This window comes from Falco cherrug, chromosome 12 (genome assembly GCF_023634085.1).
Source record: "Falco cherrug isolate bFalChe1 chromosome 12, bFalChe1.pri, whole genome shotgun sequence".
Lineage (NCBI taxonomy): Eukaryota > Metazoa > Chordata > Aves > Falconiformes > Falconidae > Falco > Falco cherrug.
Genome location: NC_073708.1, coordinates 35,693,557 through 35,708,811, shown reverse-complemented (window position 1 = coordinate 35,708,811; position 15,255 = coordinate 35,693,557). Strand labels below are relative to the sequence as shown.

Below are 15,255 nucleotides of genomic sequence, written 5' to 3'. Positions count from 1 at the left end.
ACCTGGTGGAGGATGCGAATGATTAAATATCCTGCCTTGGGGAACTGGTATCCTACCCCAGATTCACCTTGCCGTCAGTTAGGTAGTCTTTTCCTGGCCCTGCCATCTCCACATAACCACCATAATCCTTGATGTAAGCAGCTATAGGTCTGATTAGCGAGCATATCTAGATGCACTTTTCCACATTTCAGGGTAATACTATATTTTCCTTTTGTATTAGTTGGTGTTAGAATTGGCGGGCCACATACACTCCAATTCAGAGCAGTATAGTTTAAACTGAGCCATCCTGTCAGTGGAGCATTCATTCCCATCATTCCCTCTAATTATTGTAGAATTTCCTGATTTCTGTACTTCATATCAGGGTCCTGCCGTACTATCTGGAGATTTGTAACAACCAAATCCTGCATGATTAAATGGCCAGCTCCAATTTGCCTGTGATACCATTACACCATATAATGGAAATTCTCTACTACCTCTGGAAAATGCTGAACATACCCAGCAATCTGCCAGATTCAAAGCATTCGTTACATTATGGGTTAATTGTACAAACAGATTCTGGTCCCAAGAATGAGTTCCTATTGTACAGAACATTGTTAATATACAAACAATCAATGGTCTTTTTGTTGGATCCGAAGCCGCAGAGGTCTGGTAGGTGTTGATTTCCATTGTGACTTAGGGGCTGCCTTCGCTCTGGTGTGGCGGATCCAGGATGCTTGTTCCTTAACTCTGACTGCGGTATGGGATGTAAGCAGTATTTGGAAAGGACCTTCCCACTTCTGTTCCAGAGGTGAACCTGAAAGAGGTCTGACACATACATAATCTCCTGGCTCCATGTTATGCACAGGTCCATCAAGACCTGGAGCTCCAGTTCCTAAAACTACGTCTCGAAGCTGTTTCTGCATGCTTCTTCCATAATCAGTAAGTACTTCATTCTCAACTCGGGCTGACGCTCTGCTCCTGTTTGTATACTATAAGGTCTCCTATACAATATCTCAAAAGAACTTAGCCCTTCTTTAGCTCTGGGCTTGGTTCTAATTCTCAGGCGCGTCAGAGGCAATGACTGAGGTCAAGATAAACCAGCCTCCTGTCCAGGTTTTACAATTTGCGGCTTAATTAGGTGGTTCATTTTCCACTTGACCACTTGCTTGTGGATTATATGGGGTGTGTAACTGCCAGTCTATTCCTAAAAATTTAATAACTTGCAGAATGACTTTTTCAATGAAGTGTGGCCCCCAGTCGGATGAGATTACTGCTGGAACCCCAAATCTCTGTACTCTTTCTTGTAATAGTACTTTGGTTACTTCTTTAGCTTTGTTGGTTCGGCAAGGGCATGCTTCGGGCCACCCTGAAAAGGCATCCTCAATACCTCCTGCATGACCAGCAGGTATTATATTAGGACCCCCCTTTTGGGGTCGGTGAGCCTGGATTGCGATGACGGTGCCACCTTGTCCCGCGGCCCCACGGGGATTTCAGGAGTTCACCTGGCTCCCGGCTCCCCCTTCAGCTCAGCTGCCCCCTGCCCCGCACCCGCCCCGCACCCGCCCCAGCCCCTCCGCGCCCCGCTGGGGTCTCCTTCATGTGCCCACATGCCGGGGGGGTCCGTGCCCTGGGGAGCCCGTCCCGGCGCGGGCACGGAGGGGAGCGTCGCAGAGCCCCCCGGAACGGCGAGCGCGGCTCGGGGAACGCCGGCCGAGGCGTCCCGGGGCAGGGGGGGCGCGGGGGCCCCCAGCCCCGCAGCGGGCTCGCTCCCGGGGCTCGCTCCCCGTGCCCCGAGTAACCCCCCGGCGCCGGGCGAGGGGCTGCGAGGAGCCCGGGGGAGGGGTCGGGCCAGGGCCCCTTTCCCCGCGGGGCTCCGGCTGAGGGCCGGGGCGGGGGGACCCCGGGGCGGGCAGCGGGGCCGGCGGCGGCGGCCCCTCCCTGTAGCGGGGCGGCTGCCGGCGGCGGGGCCGGGGCGGGGAGCGGAGCGGCCGCTGAGCGCCGCCGGGCCGCGGCCGCGCCGGGGCAGGTGAGCGGGGGCCGGGGCGGCGAGCGGCGGGCGCGGGGGAGAGCGCCGGGGGGGCGGCGGGGCCCGGGCCGGGGCGGGGAGCGGGGCCGGAGCCGCGCTGGGGGGCGCGGGGCTGCGCGGGGGGCCGGGGGCTGCGCTGCCGGGGGGCGGCCGCGCTGTGCGGGGAGCGCCGGGCGGTGCCGGCTGCCGGCACTGGGCTGCGGCCGCGCTGCCCGGGCCGTGCCGGGGGCTGGCGGCGCTGCGGGCCGGAGCGGCGGGGCCCGGGCTGCCGGCGCGGCGCGGGGGGCGCTTTGCTGCGGGGGGCGAGCCCGGCGGGGGGTGCGGGGGCGCAGGGGAGGCGAGCGGACCCTGCGGGGGGCGTGGGGGTGTCTCCTGCCCGCCGGCCGCCTCGGGGGGCGGCACGGGGGACTCCAGCCGACCGCGAGCCGGGTGCGGGAGCCCCGGAGGGTCCGGGGGCTGAGGGGGGGGAGGCGGGGAAGCAGGAGGCCGCCCCCCGGGCGCCGGCGCCTCCCCAGCTCGCCAGACCCCCGAGCCTGCCGCGGCCCCGCTCGCCCCGCGCCGCTGCCCCCGCTGCAGCATCTCCCCCGCAGCCGGGCCCCAGCCCCAGGTGCCCCCGGCGCTGCCGTGGCGGCGGCCAGCCGGCCCCCCGCTGCCGCTCGGGAAGGGCCTGCGGCAGGAGCGGCTCCGGGCGGGGCCGAGCGGCGCCGGTCACGGCCCCCTGCGCTTCTGTCCCTCTGCCGGGGGCCGCGCCGCCTCGGGCTGGCGGGGGTTGTCCCTGCCCGGCCTCGCCCCCCGCGGCGCGGGTGCGGGAGGGCAGCGGGGGCACGGCCCGGTGTGGGCAGGAGCCGGGCCGGCCGGGGCGAGGCGAAGGAGAAGGAACCCGAGGGCAGGCGGGCAGCAGCTGCCTCCTGCTGCGGGCACAGAGGGCCTGGCCCTGCGGTGGGGGGGGACCAGCCCCGCAGCAGCCGGGTGCCAGCGTGCACAGCGGGGTCCGTGTGTCACCCGCGGGGTCCGTGTGTCACCCACAGCCTGGGGCGGTCCCCGGTGCGCGAGGGAGCGACGCGCCGTGTCCGGGAGGCCGCGTCTTGCGAGGAACAGCTGTGAGACACCCGGGGGTTACCGGGGGTGGGGGAGCCGAGCGGCCGGCGTTCTGCGGGAGGGAGGGAGGGAGGGGAGAGGGGGAAAGGCGCGTCTGAACTGGCACATTTTCGCAGCCGTACCAAAGCGAGAGCTGTGGTGAGTCCTGGTCCGTGGGACCCTGTCTCCCCTCTTGTGTGCCCCAGGCGCCCCCTGCCCCTCCTCTGCCCCCCCTCCCCTTCCCTGTGCCGCTGTGATTTTGTGTGGGGGTGACCCGGGCTGGACCGAAGCTGCTCTTACCGCTCCCCCTCCTCCGCTGGACAGGGGGGACAGAATATAACAAAAAGCTCACGAGTGGGCACAAGGATGGGGAGGTCACTCCGCCATTACCTCCGTGGGCGAAACAGACTGAACCTGGGGAAATCAGCGCGATTGATTAGCAGTCAAGTCAGAGCAGGAGAACGTGCCGGAAAAGCAAATCTTCAGAACACCTTCCCTCCAGCCCCCATTTCTACGGGGCTTAACTTTACTGCCGATTTCCCTGTCTCCTCCCCGCAGGGGGATGGGGAACGGCAGCTGCGGTCAGTTGATCACACAGTTGTTTCTTCTTCTTTCTCCTCCTTTTCCTCCTCCTCCCCAAACCTTGCCATACAAACCCATCGTGTTTTGATTCCCTGTAGCTCTCCATCCTATTCTTCTGTCCTGCTCCCTCTTCCCTTCTGTCTTTCTCATTCTGCTGCTCCCTTCTCTTTTACTCTCTCTGCTTGTGTCCCACTCCCTCTCATTCTCCCCTTTTCTTCATCCTCCGCCTCTGTCCTGCAGCCCAGGGCTGGTTTTCCCTTTACATCTCTGTCCTCATCTGTATCCCTGTCTCTTTTTAGGTTTTCTTCTTCTCTTCCCCCGCCCCGCCCCCCCCCCCGCCCCCCCCCCCGCCTTTCCCTAACGCCTCTGGTCTGTTCCCTGACGTTCTTTTCCTCCTTGCACCTGTACGTGCCACTCGGGGTCCAGGGAGTTGTCTGGAGGCGGGGAGCACCTCAGGAAAGTCTGTGTCCAAAGAGGCACTTACTACTGTGGAATTCCTGACTCCCCCCAGGCATGGGAATCTCCCAAGCCAACACCACAACTGACCTTTTCTTGGTGTTTTTTAAAGGTGATGCCATGAAAGGATGGGGTAAGAAAACCTGATGCCCTAAGCGTGTCATTTCCAGAGAAACATGTTGCTTATATGCCTTCATCTGGGAGGAGGACAGGTGAGTACATTGTGTTGACTTGTTTCAGCACAGCTGTGCTTTTATTAAGAGGAATGACCTTCTTTTTCTTGTTAAGAGTTAGGGGTTGCTTTTTCTGAGAATTCTGCCCGTCTGTTCAACAATCGCTGATGTGTTGCGTGCTTTTCCCTCGAGGAAAAGGACCCTGTCTCAGTCTTATTTATTCACCATTGCTCGCTCTGTTGTAGAAAAAATTTCTCACCATAAAGCTCCAGTGCTTCCAAACGGCAGGTTGGTGGTCTGCATAATGTATCTGTAGTCCCGTCTCAAGGAATGCGTTAACGGTGTTACGAATTATAAATTTGTAAAAAATTAAAAAGTAAAAAATTAAAAGCTTCCTGCCGTAGGAAGACAGTGTGTTGGGTTTGAAACCTTTGGGTAGGACAGAAGGAGGTTGCCACCCTGGGTCAGTGGTGAGTGCTGGCATGTATCGTCTGATCTAGAGCTGATGTCTGTCACCACTTTAGCTCTAGAATTACTCTGAGACGCAGGGAACTCCAGTTCCCTTCAGCTGCAGCCTTGGAGCTTTTCCAAGCAGTGGGATGAAATTCCTGTCACAAGCTGTAACCCAGCTTAAGGAGAAGGGGGCACAGTTTGAGTTTTCTTCCACGTAGGCATCTGGGAGGTACAGTTCTGAGCTTGATACTGCTACTAGGAGATGCTTTCAAGTGAACTGAGTGTGGCTCTGGCGACCCAAAGCTGGACAGGGTTGGCAAATGCTGATGTAGAGTTTTGGTGGTAAACTTGACCAGCCTGTCTTAACGAGCAGGCATGTTCTTTGTTTGCAAGCACTGTTTAGTCCCGCCTAGGCATCCCGCAAGTTTGAAGGGCCGTGGTCACATCATCCCTTGGTCACACACAATGAACAGTTGCCTGTGCTTTTTAAGGAGCATGCTTGGTTATATTTTCTCTGTTTGGCTTTGCATTTGGGAAATAATGTAACAGTTACAGCTCAACTGAAGGAGCACGATACCTGACGTGGCAGAGAAGGAGGTGTGTTTTACTAATTTTTTGGTGTGCATCAGTTTGACCCCAAAATGACATTGTGTCAAAGCTTGTGGCCAGGTTCCGCTGTAGATGTTGACTTGGGGTATGAGTGGCTCCAGGTGTGCTTTAGGAGAGCTCTGTTGGTGTAGATGTGCTGAGCAATTGCTCTGCTGTGTGTGCAGCTGTTCTGGTTTGGCTTGCAGGTGTGAGCATGCAAAAGAAAACTCGCAAGTGTGGTCAGCCTTGCTGTAAAGTCAGAACGGTTTCTACTGCTGAGAGCCTCCTGAACATTTCAGGCTGGCCAAGCGTTGTGCCCCGGTGTTTCTGAAAGTCCACAGCTCTGCAGTTCTCTAGGAGGGTGATGCCAAAACGGCACAGAGTAACTGCTCAGAGATGAATTTTGTCTTTAAGCAGCAAAGGTATTTATTTCGTGCAATGCTGGGGAGCTAGCCAGTTTGCACCAGACAAACTAGCCCCAAAGTTTTCAGTGAAAAGTCAGGTAATTTATACAGTTTTCACGAGAGGTTACAACATCTTTACATACATATTCATTTGATTTTGACATCTAATCATCATATTCATAATAGATGGGGTTTAGGCGGAGCTTGAAGTGGAGTCTTCTAGAATTGTCTTTTGGGGAGATTTTTGGGTGGTCGTTCCGTTCTTTGGCTGGAGCTTGCAAAGCCTCCTGACTCATGGCCTTCTCATCTCCTTCAAATGCCCACCTTATCTTTATTTATGACTGCTAGATTGCTCAGAGTACATTTCTCCTGTCTCTTACTTCAGTAGCATCAGCAGAACAGAACAGGCCGTGCCGTCTCTGTTATATCTCAACATAAACAGAGCATCCCCCAGAGCATGGTACCAAACTCATCCCGAATAATCTTTCAAGACCTTGCTCTGTTTCATTCCCCCTTTTTCTTAGGACTTGGGAAGTCTTTTGTCAAGTTCTGAAGACAAAGGGTTTTGGTAGACATGCATCATTGATCACATTATTTGTGTTCTTCTGACTATGATACTTAGTTTATACCACAGACAGACGTTTAAGAGAGATAACAGGATCATTCCTTCCAACATGACTTAACATGGGATGTATTAAATAGTAGAATACTTGTGTTGCTTTGGGGGAATGGCCTGCAAAGGTGTCCCACCAGTGATGTTCTCCAACTTGTTCTGCATCGGCTAAAGATGGATTTTATATTTTCAGAGTCACGTTTCTCCTGTCGAAGCATGTGTTGGGCCGTTCTGTTTATTTCTTGGACCAGTCTTTCTATGTTGGGGTGTCTAAGCATTGCTTTGAAGAGGCTAATGTTCATGCCTATTTTTAATTTAGGTATATCATGATACAGGGTATAATCAGTTCCAATTAACTGTCTGGTAGTTACAGGAACAACATAACCAAAGTCACAGCCTACAATTCTAGTAAAATTATACATACAAAATTTAGTACCATTTGCCATTTCATGACAATTATCAATACTCTTGTTACCAGAAGAAGTTGTAACACATGTGCATCCATTTCCTACATAAAATATTTGTGGCTGGGCTTTAATATGTGGAAACATTTCAAAAGCACGCATAGCCTTTTTGATATCTAAACACAGATCTTCATTCTCTTATTACTGCGTTTTCACAGATGTATCCCAGTTGTTCCCTGGGGAACATGTTCATTCCATGTTCATTGACTGCCACTTGCCTTTGGTCTGACCATAACTTGCCCAAACATTATGGCCTAGGGGTCTGACAGTGACTTTCTGGTGTATGGCTCCTAGTGTCGCAACGGGAAAGATTGCCTGTTCTTTTGCTGCACTAATTGGGAGCACATATGCTTCAGTTTGCTCCTGTTGTGGGTTGTAGGTGAAGTTTACTAGTTGTCACCAAGCCTGGTGATGTTTTTCAAACTGAGTGGTGAGGCTGGTTTTGCCTATTATTTCCCTTATTTCTTGAGATAGTATTCCTGATGTTCCTTCCTGTTGCGACGGAGGGAAGACACAGTCACTCAATATGAGTGATCAGCAGACTTCGTTTATTGTCCCTTACAGTCACCTTTTATGCCTTGTTATAATTAGCTCATACATATTACAAAAGTTAAGCTCATTATTGGTTAGTTGCCTAAATACCAAGCCCGCCCCTTGTTTCTCTTCTGTAGTTTTCTGTTCCCACCTGCAACATTCTTTTCCCACCAAAATCTTCCTGTTACTGTGTAACAAGGACAGCCAAAGACAGTGTATTTTGCTTTACTTCAGATAAGCTGAGAGCGATGCGCACTTTTGTTCAGCCAGCTGGACTATGTCTATGTGACCCTTTTCAGCTAGCCAGTTATCCACAATTCCCCCGTTTTTATTTTGGGCGACATAGGCTTGGTTGACCATTTTCAATAACAGCATTTTAACACAGGAAAATACACAGCCAACTTATAAAATCTCAGTTCAGAAGTATAATTCCTGAAATACTTGAAAAATAAAGTTAGCTTGAAGCTTTAATTTAGATGCTCTTTCTGTTCCAGTGATATAAAAAGTTTAAAAAATTCAAAGGTAATTTTAAAGTTCTGAACATGGACTAATGCAAGCTCAAAACCCAAAAAGAAACCAAACTGATGTTTGACTAGGAATATTTGCAAATATTTTAGTGGAAAATCCCTGACCATTAACAATTTTCTGTCCAAATAACAACTGCCCTTATGCAACCAACCAATCCATACATTTTCTGAAGAATTCCTCATTGATATCAAAGAATTAACAAAGGGAAAAAATTAGTTCTAAGCTATATACATTCATAAGGGGATTTTTCAATAGTTGCGTACAGATTTACACACTAAGCCATAATGGCTTGTAGGTGATACACACAAGAAGAGTACGTTGCTTATCTGTCTGAATGTCTATGCTAAATTTGACAACTGTGCCACAAGCCAAGCCTACATGGGTTCTGTGTTATGCACGTTCCTTAACAAACAGAAGTATAATAGGTAAATTCCCAAGATCTAGTCCCCAACCTAATTATATTATTTTGTAGCCAATTAAGGAAAATAACACAAATGTGCATATCTACATGTGCACACACCTTTTAGTTCAGAACCAATCTGTGATATAAGGCCTTAGCCTTATGGCATCATTGAATCTTAATGAGTACAGTAATTAAAAATGCAGTCTTACTGTAAGTGTGATTTATGCTGACATTCCCTCAAATGCTACACGTGAGTATTTCTCACTCAACTGCCTCAAGTTAAAATAGTAGTATTTGTTAATATGTATTAAAAAATCATTAATTATCTACAATAGCAGTTGACTTCCATAACACTATGTAAGCAAAAGAGGCTTAAGATGGGTTTTTTGAATACTGACAATTTATTTTAGACTGTCTAAACTCAGGTCTTGAAAGATTTCACTCTGCCAGACATAGAAACACTGTTGCGCTCCAGTTGTGATATCCCTTTTCCCAAGTTGTCACATGCACATCTTGCTCAAGCAACATTATTGTCAAAGTTTCTCTCTGCTACATAAAAGCATATTGCACTTGTGGATATAAAAGACAGCACCCTTACTTAGATTATTACCTTACTACCTCATAACTCTTAGTATCTCTGATTTCATCACTTCAAAAATTCACCAGAAGCAGATAAAACCACAGCATCAGACTAAACTACACCTTAACTGCTGATTCAAATAAAGGCATTCTCTTCAGATATGCCTAATGCTTACAAATAATTTTGGCTGGTTTTGATCAAAAAACTATTATTACAATAATGATCAAAAATAATAATCCTGTTTGCAAAATGCCTTTAAGCCAGCCTCCTAGTCCCAGCCAATTTCCACATTCAGAATACAGCATAAATACAGAATACAGAGTAAATTATCTCCATCAAGGCAAAAAGGCTTCTCTTTAAGCACAGAGATGTTTGCTAGTTCAAGGCAGAAACCCATTTCTTGTAGGGGACACCTTCCCTTAACATTCCTGTGGCTACAGATTGTATCCACTGCTGAGTATTGGATAGCAAGTGCAACCTTTTTTGCTAATGCCCCCAGTCTGATGAGATTACTGCTGGAACCCCAAATCACGGTACTATTTCTTATAATAGTGCTTTGGTTACTGCTTTGGCTTTATTGGTTCAGCAAGGGTGTGTTTCTGGCCACCCTAAAAAGGCATCCGTCATGACCAGCAGGTATCAAGACCCCCCTTTTCTTGGGAGTTCTGAGAAATCAGTTTGTCATGGTTGCCCTGGATATTTTTCTTCTCCAATTGTCCCCATTTGATTCATGTTCTCCCTACAATTTTGTCAGTCTAAATATTTATACTATGAGTCAGTGCCCCAATGGGTCTTGTGACGTTCTTCCTTCCTGGGTGACCCTCTTACAACAGCGGGGGCCATTCCTCACATCAAGGTCTGGCATGGCACATGTTCCCACCACTCGGCACCTACTGGCTTGCAGCCAACAGCAGAATTCAAGATTCTTCTTGGTGGCAAACACAGAGGCCAACCCAGTCTTGCCCTTGACTACGGTAGGAGGCACTTGACCAACCTTATTCCTTGTACTTTGTTGTCAATGCAGAGTTTCATCTGCGCATCCCATAACAAGTCGCTGCCATGGCAAAACACACAGATTTACATTGGTAGTAGAACCACTACACAGTGCGTTTTATTTCAGTTTTTGTGCCAATATCCCCCACAGCCCTGCTGACCAAGGGATACTGTTTTACCCGAACTGGGCAGGCCCCCCTTTTCATTTCTGCTGTAACAGGTAAAGCATTTTTCGCCTTGCCTGGAGTTTACTCCCGGATATACCTGGTTAAATATTTTGGTGAAATGGCATTCTGATTTTTTTTTCTTAATTTGTACTTCAGAGGTTTCACAATGCTTTTTCCTGGCGGCCAGTAGCTCCCACAACTGTAATAAATTCTTTTCTCGCTGAAGTTTAACACCAAATAAGTTGGTTTTGTATTCACTAAAAATCCCACCTCCTTTTTCTCTAGTCCCCAGCTTTAATTTAACCAGTGGATCCGCTAGGGCGGATTCCCCAGGCCTCTCAGTCTGGTTCTGATGCAGTCACCGGAACCCCCTGATGGTTCTTCAGCTTTGGGCAATCTGGCTGCCCGTGCCCACTTCCCTACGATGTGCCCACTGATCTGGGCCCGCAGGGCAGGGTTCGCTCTTTCACCTCTGCCAGGCATCCCTCCTCTGCCTCTGCCTCTGCCTCGTCTTCTCACCTTAGTCCCTCTGCCAGTTTTCACTTTTCCCGAAGCCGCCGCCGTAGCTGTGACTACAGCACGACTCAGCTTTTCTTCTCTGACCTGCTGTGCTTGTGCCGTGCTGCTTCTGTCAGCTTCTCTACATGGCGATTACCCAGTAACAGTCAACCCTTTTTCTACTCCTGTTGGGTCATCCTGATAGTCTTTCACAACCGACTTCCAAGCATCTAAATCTCCCATCACAGATTCGCCTTTATTCCCGCCCGCCCCCCGCCCCCACTGCGTGCCCTGAAGGGGCCAGTTCCCGGTCCTGTCGTGCTGCAAATGCTGCGGCCCTTGGGGTGACATTGTCAGGTCCTTCAGCTCTGGTGTCAGCAACAGCGACCCCCGCCTCCTCGCACTGGAAGGATTCCGGGCAGGAGATGCTCCCTGCTCTGCAGCAGGCACAAGTGCCTGCCTCTGCAACAGCACCCCTGCTTTGACCCTTTCGAACCCTGAACGCAGATCTGCTCTGTGCTGCTTTAAGTCTGTGTCCTTACCTGTGGTGCCTTTGCCAGCAACCAGCAACCAGCCTGCCACGCGTCCAGCCTGGCTCAGCCGCACCTCCCAGCGGGTGTGGGGCTTTGTACAAACTCACCCCAAGACTTTAACCCTTCCCTGGGGTCCTTGACTCCCCCCGCCTCAGGTCCTACATTAGTGCAAGTTTTTATCTCCCAATACGCTTCACCCCAGGAGGAGCCACAGCCTGAGGCTCTGTCTTTACAAAACACAGCGATCCTGTATTACACAAAAAACTTCAACAAGAGCATCTTTCTAGTTTAGGTCTCAGTTTTTCCTTGTCCTTTTCTAGAGCCAAAGTCAAAGGATCAGGTGGTGCTATATTAATCCCACGCTCCTTCTGCCACACTCTGTATGGCTTCTCAATGTGAAAAACAAATCTGCATGTGTCGTCCCATTTCCCTTGTCATCTTAAAAATAGCATTAACTGTAGCGAGGTGTTACAGTTTCCTGATCTTCTAAGATACATAAAGGCCACCATTGGTTATAATATTTTATCAATGTTTGCTTGACGTGTGGAATCAGACTCCACAATCTTTATCAGATTGTAAAGTAGGTATGTTTATTCAGCGCTGGGCAGCACCAGGGGTAGTCCCACCAAAGCCGTGTGCGCCAGGGGCAACAACTTGTCTCAATTTATATAATCAAATGTTGCATATACATAAGATTTCCAAATATACCGATACATATTCATAACCTAGCCCTGCTTCATATTAAAATTAGTTCCAAGAAGTCATTTCCATATGTCCCTCCCAACTGCGTTTGCGTAGTGCCTCTTGCTGGTCATGGGGGTCATGGGGATGAAGGCTTGGTAGTCTTTCTCACTCTGAACCTTCTCTCTTTGCCAGACTCAGTTGCTCCTTGGTCTTTGTCCAGACTATAGAGTTGGTTTTAGCTAGTTCTCATCACAAACTGTCCTTCAGGAGGAGCTGTAGACTCCTTGCTTCAGTTAATTTACACAATAGTTAGTAAAACAAAGCATTATTTATCAACAACAATCTAGGTAATCGTTAAGCAATTAGACCTACTAAAACTTCTTTAACCCTTTCCCTCACACTCCCACCCTGCGGTCCTCCTGTATTCTTCCAGTGAGCCAAAATACAACCCAAAGGGCTCATGTTCACTCTTTCCCCACTCTGTCGACCTCCCATTTCACCTTTATGCAATACAGTAAATAATACAAATTATCACAAGTTGCAGGTTTCAGCACTCGCTTTGTAGCTGAGCTACGTCTCAGTTGCACAAAACACTCGCACAAAAGGGCCCGTTACACACTCACTCTGCTACTCAGATAGATAGCAACAATACCATTTTATGATGGACGTTCCGACCTCAAACACCGTTATGCCACCCCAGAACGTCAAATATCAACAAGAGGTCTCAACTAATACACGGTACCGAATTTTACAACAGATGACAAAATGGCCAAAAGACATTCTTGAAGAGAACCCAAATTGGCCAAAACACACCACTTGGGAGAAAACCTGTTACCCCTCGAGAGGCCCCTTCCCGCTACCGCAGCGAGGAGAGCACCCGAATTCCCACCCCCAGCCTTTCCAGGGGCAAGCACCAGCGCTCTTTACCTCACGTAGGACGTCTCCTCACAACTTACAGGTATCCCCAACCCAACTGCAACATACCTGGTCCACCGACGATGGTCCCTGTCTGTCCTCGCAGTCATCTAGGTGAGTAGGGGAGTCCTCCTGAGAAACCCTGGGGGCACCCAGAGGAGTCCTGTCCTCAGCAGGTCCTACAGCCGGACAGAGAGGGTCTCACCTGGGTCACCAAACTGACATGCGGAATCGAACTGTACAACTCGAGGGCAGTTACAAAGAGGTATGTTTATTGCAGCGTTGGGTGCAAGGGGGATCGCTACTCCTAACTTGCACGCTGTTTCAACAAGCCGACAGATATTTATTATACAAAGTCATGCAAATACGTAAGGTTTCCAAAAATTCATTATCATAACCTCCTTCCTCTGGCGCCTCTTCAGGATGTACTTTTCATCTTATTGGGCAGTTACCTAAATTTCCTGCTTACCTTTGCATACATTAGCAGTCTGTTGTTTAGTTTCTGTTACCTACTAGAGTTCTTTACACTTCCATCATCTAACCTTTTGTTCAAGTGTAACACATCTGCTGGCTAACGATGAGCCCCAAGCTAATATGTGCCCACGGGGCTGGTTTTAATCTCTATCAAGGTCCTTTCCAGCCTGGGCTCTACTATGATTCTCTCACTTTGAAAACAGGAATGATGAGGCAGAGTTTGACCTTAAAGCTTTTAGTTCTGAAGAATGTACATTTTCAGGTCCTTCAAAATGGAACCTTGTTCCACAGAATGCTCTGGATTTCCTCTTGAGAATACCATGAGAAACATGGCAGGGAATGGCAAGACTGGAACAAAAACCCCTGGAAGTTCTGTGGGAAGAAAAGCTAGGCAGCAGCGTAGTAAATTGTCTAAAAGAGTAGGTCAGATCTCCAGTAAAGGAAATAGAATTGAGGAAACAGTAAACAAAGAGCAGATGACTGGTTCTGCAAGCCAACAGGCTCACTGGGCAGGACTTCCTGATCTTTTGGTGCCCAGGAAAGGGACTCTTGAGCCTGATGCAAATCTGGATTACAAGACAGATTTCTGATTCAACCAGAAGTGCAGATACTTCAGAAAGCTCCAAACAGGACAAGCGTAAGAGGACACCTTGCGTGTATGGAACAGGCTGTTACAGGTGAAGCAAAAATAAACCCAGCTTAAGCTAGCTTGTTATTAAGAAGTACTGTATTAGCTACCGAAAACAGTAAAGTCGTTACAAGCTTTGATTTGAAAGAAATCTTTTGGTAAATGGGGACTGATGAGAAACCAATGGCATAGCAAGAATTTTAAAAGTATAAAAGGAGGAGCCAGGATGTCTTGCTAACTTTCAATATAACCTAAACAAGGGATGATGTACTTCAGCAGATTAAACGATGCAGAGTTCTAGGAAATAAGAAACAAAGGTCCACTTCAAAAAGGAAAGAAATAAACCCCCCTGTGTGTACAGTACATGTACCGGCAGGGAGAAGAGATGTAAATGATTGAAATGCCCAACATAGACCCTGTAGGCTTATTTTATTTGCAGCTGAAACTTTTATGAAAGATGAAGTTATTGTATGCTTTGTGATCTGACTATTTAAAATGCTTATTATTTGTTATCCCTAAATAATGGAGAATTACTTCTGTTGTAACTTGGCCAATCTGCACCATTTTTTTTTTTATTTTTTTTTTTTTTTAAGCATTCAGTCCCCTCTTAAAACCAGAACAAGTCACACTTATAAACTCCCTGTGAACCCTTATCTGGTCAGTGTCTTTGGCGATACTTCAATTGAGGGATGATTTTTATTTTTTTTTTTTCTGCTACTCATATCCTCTCAATTCACAATCTGTCATACAAATGTTTTGTGCGATACAAATGTTCCAGCAAGATCCCAAAAACCCCAGTGCTGAGTGCCTGGTCTCCTGCTAGTTCTTTCTGCCCAGAAAAGATCTGTAATGCCATGTGTTAATATATTGAAGAGAAGATAGGCGTCTAGAGGTGTTCCTGAGGGTAGCAAGTGACCAGTGACCCGAGAACTGCCTTTAGGAGAAGATTTTGAGCACTACATAAATCTATGTACATTGTAAGCACAAAAGATAAGGCTAATCCAGGAAACAGGAGGTCCTGTGCTTTTTTTTTTTTTTTTTAAATATTATCACTGTTACTACTTTTGTATTTTTTACCTCTTTCCCCAAGGGGCTTGAGTGACAGTAAAAGCTTAGGTTGTTCAGCAAACAAGCAAGCACAAGTAAATGGGTTCTTGTGTATGTTTGGTGTGCCTGTTGCTGCAGGTAACTGCGTAAAGCTGTTGTGTTCATGAGCACATCAGACTTCCAGTTTTCATGTAGCATTCCTTCGCATATCTCAGTTTTTGCCCTTCATGATTATGAGGAGGACATGGTTCATTAGGCAGCCAAGCTGATCCAGTAGTACAAATGCAGCCTTTAGTTTGCTCCAGCTACTTTTCATTTTGCTCAGACAAGTTTTCCCCTCCGTGGGGGTGAAGCTGATTCAGTGCTCTGACACGCTGAAGGATTCCTAATGTTTTGGAAGGCAAGTTTTAGTTACAGGTAACATGCAATAGGAGTCTGCATGTGCACGTTTCTTCT

The 15,255-nt window shown here is 48.7% G+C and overlaps 1 protein-coding gene and 1 non-coding gene across 6 annotated transcripts in view; both read left to right on the top strand.

Moving 5' to 3' along the window:
• The first annotated feature begins 1,632 nt into the window (after nucleotides 1-1,632).
• Nucleotides 1,633-15,255, top strand: part of LOC129737180 (aprataxin and PNK-like factor) — a 28,908-nt gene continuing 15,285 nt past the window's right edge. For 4 of the 5 annotated variants that reach the window (XR_008734740.1, XR_008734741.1, XM_055724681.1 and 1 more), the window contains exons 1-2: nucleotides 1,633-2,005; nucleotides 4,233-4,332. Coding sequence is in view for 3 of the 5 variants with exons in the window: in XM_055724681.1 (XP_055580656.1) it covers nucleotides 4,308-4,332 (25 nt within the window). In the remaining 2 variants the exon portion in view is untranslated. The remainder of the gene's footprint in view (nucleotides 2,006-4,232; nucleotides 4,333-15,255) is intronic. The other variant, XM_055724678.1, reaches the window with a different exon arrangement.
• On the top strand, nucleotides 4,756-4,840 carry LOC129737238 (small nucleolar RNA SNORD45). Its single transcript, XR_008734841.1, has one exon. It is a non-coding gene; the product is annotated as a small nucleolar RNA SNORD45 (small nucleolar RNA).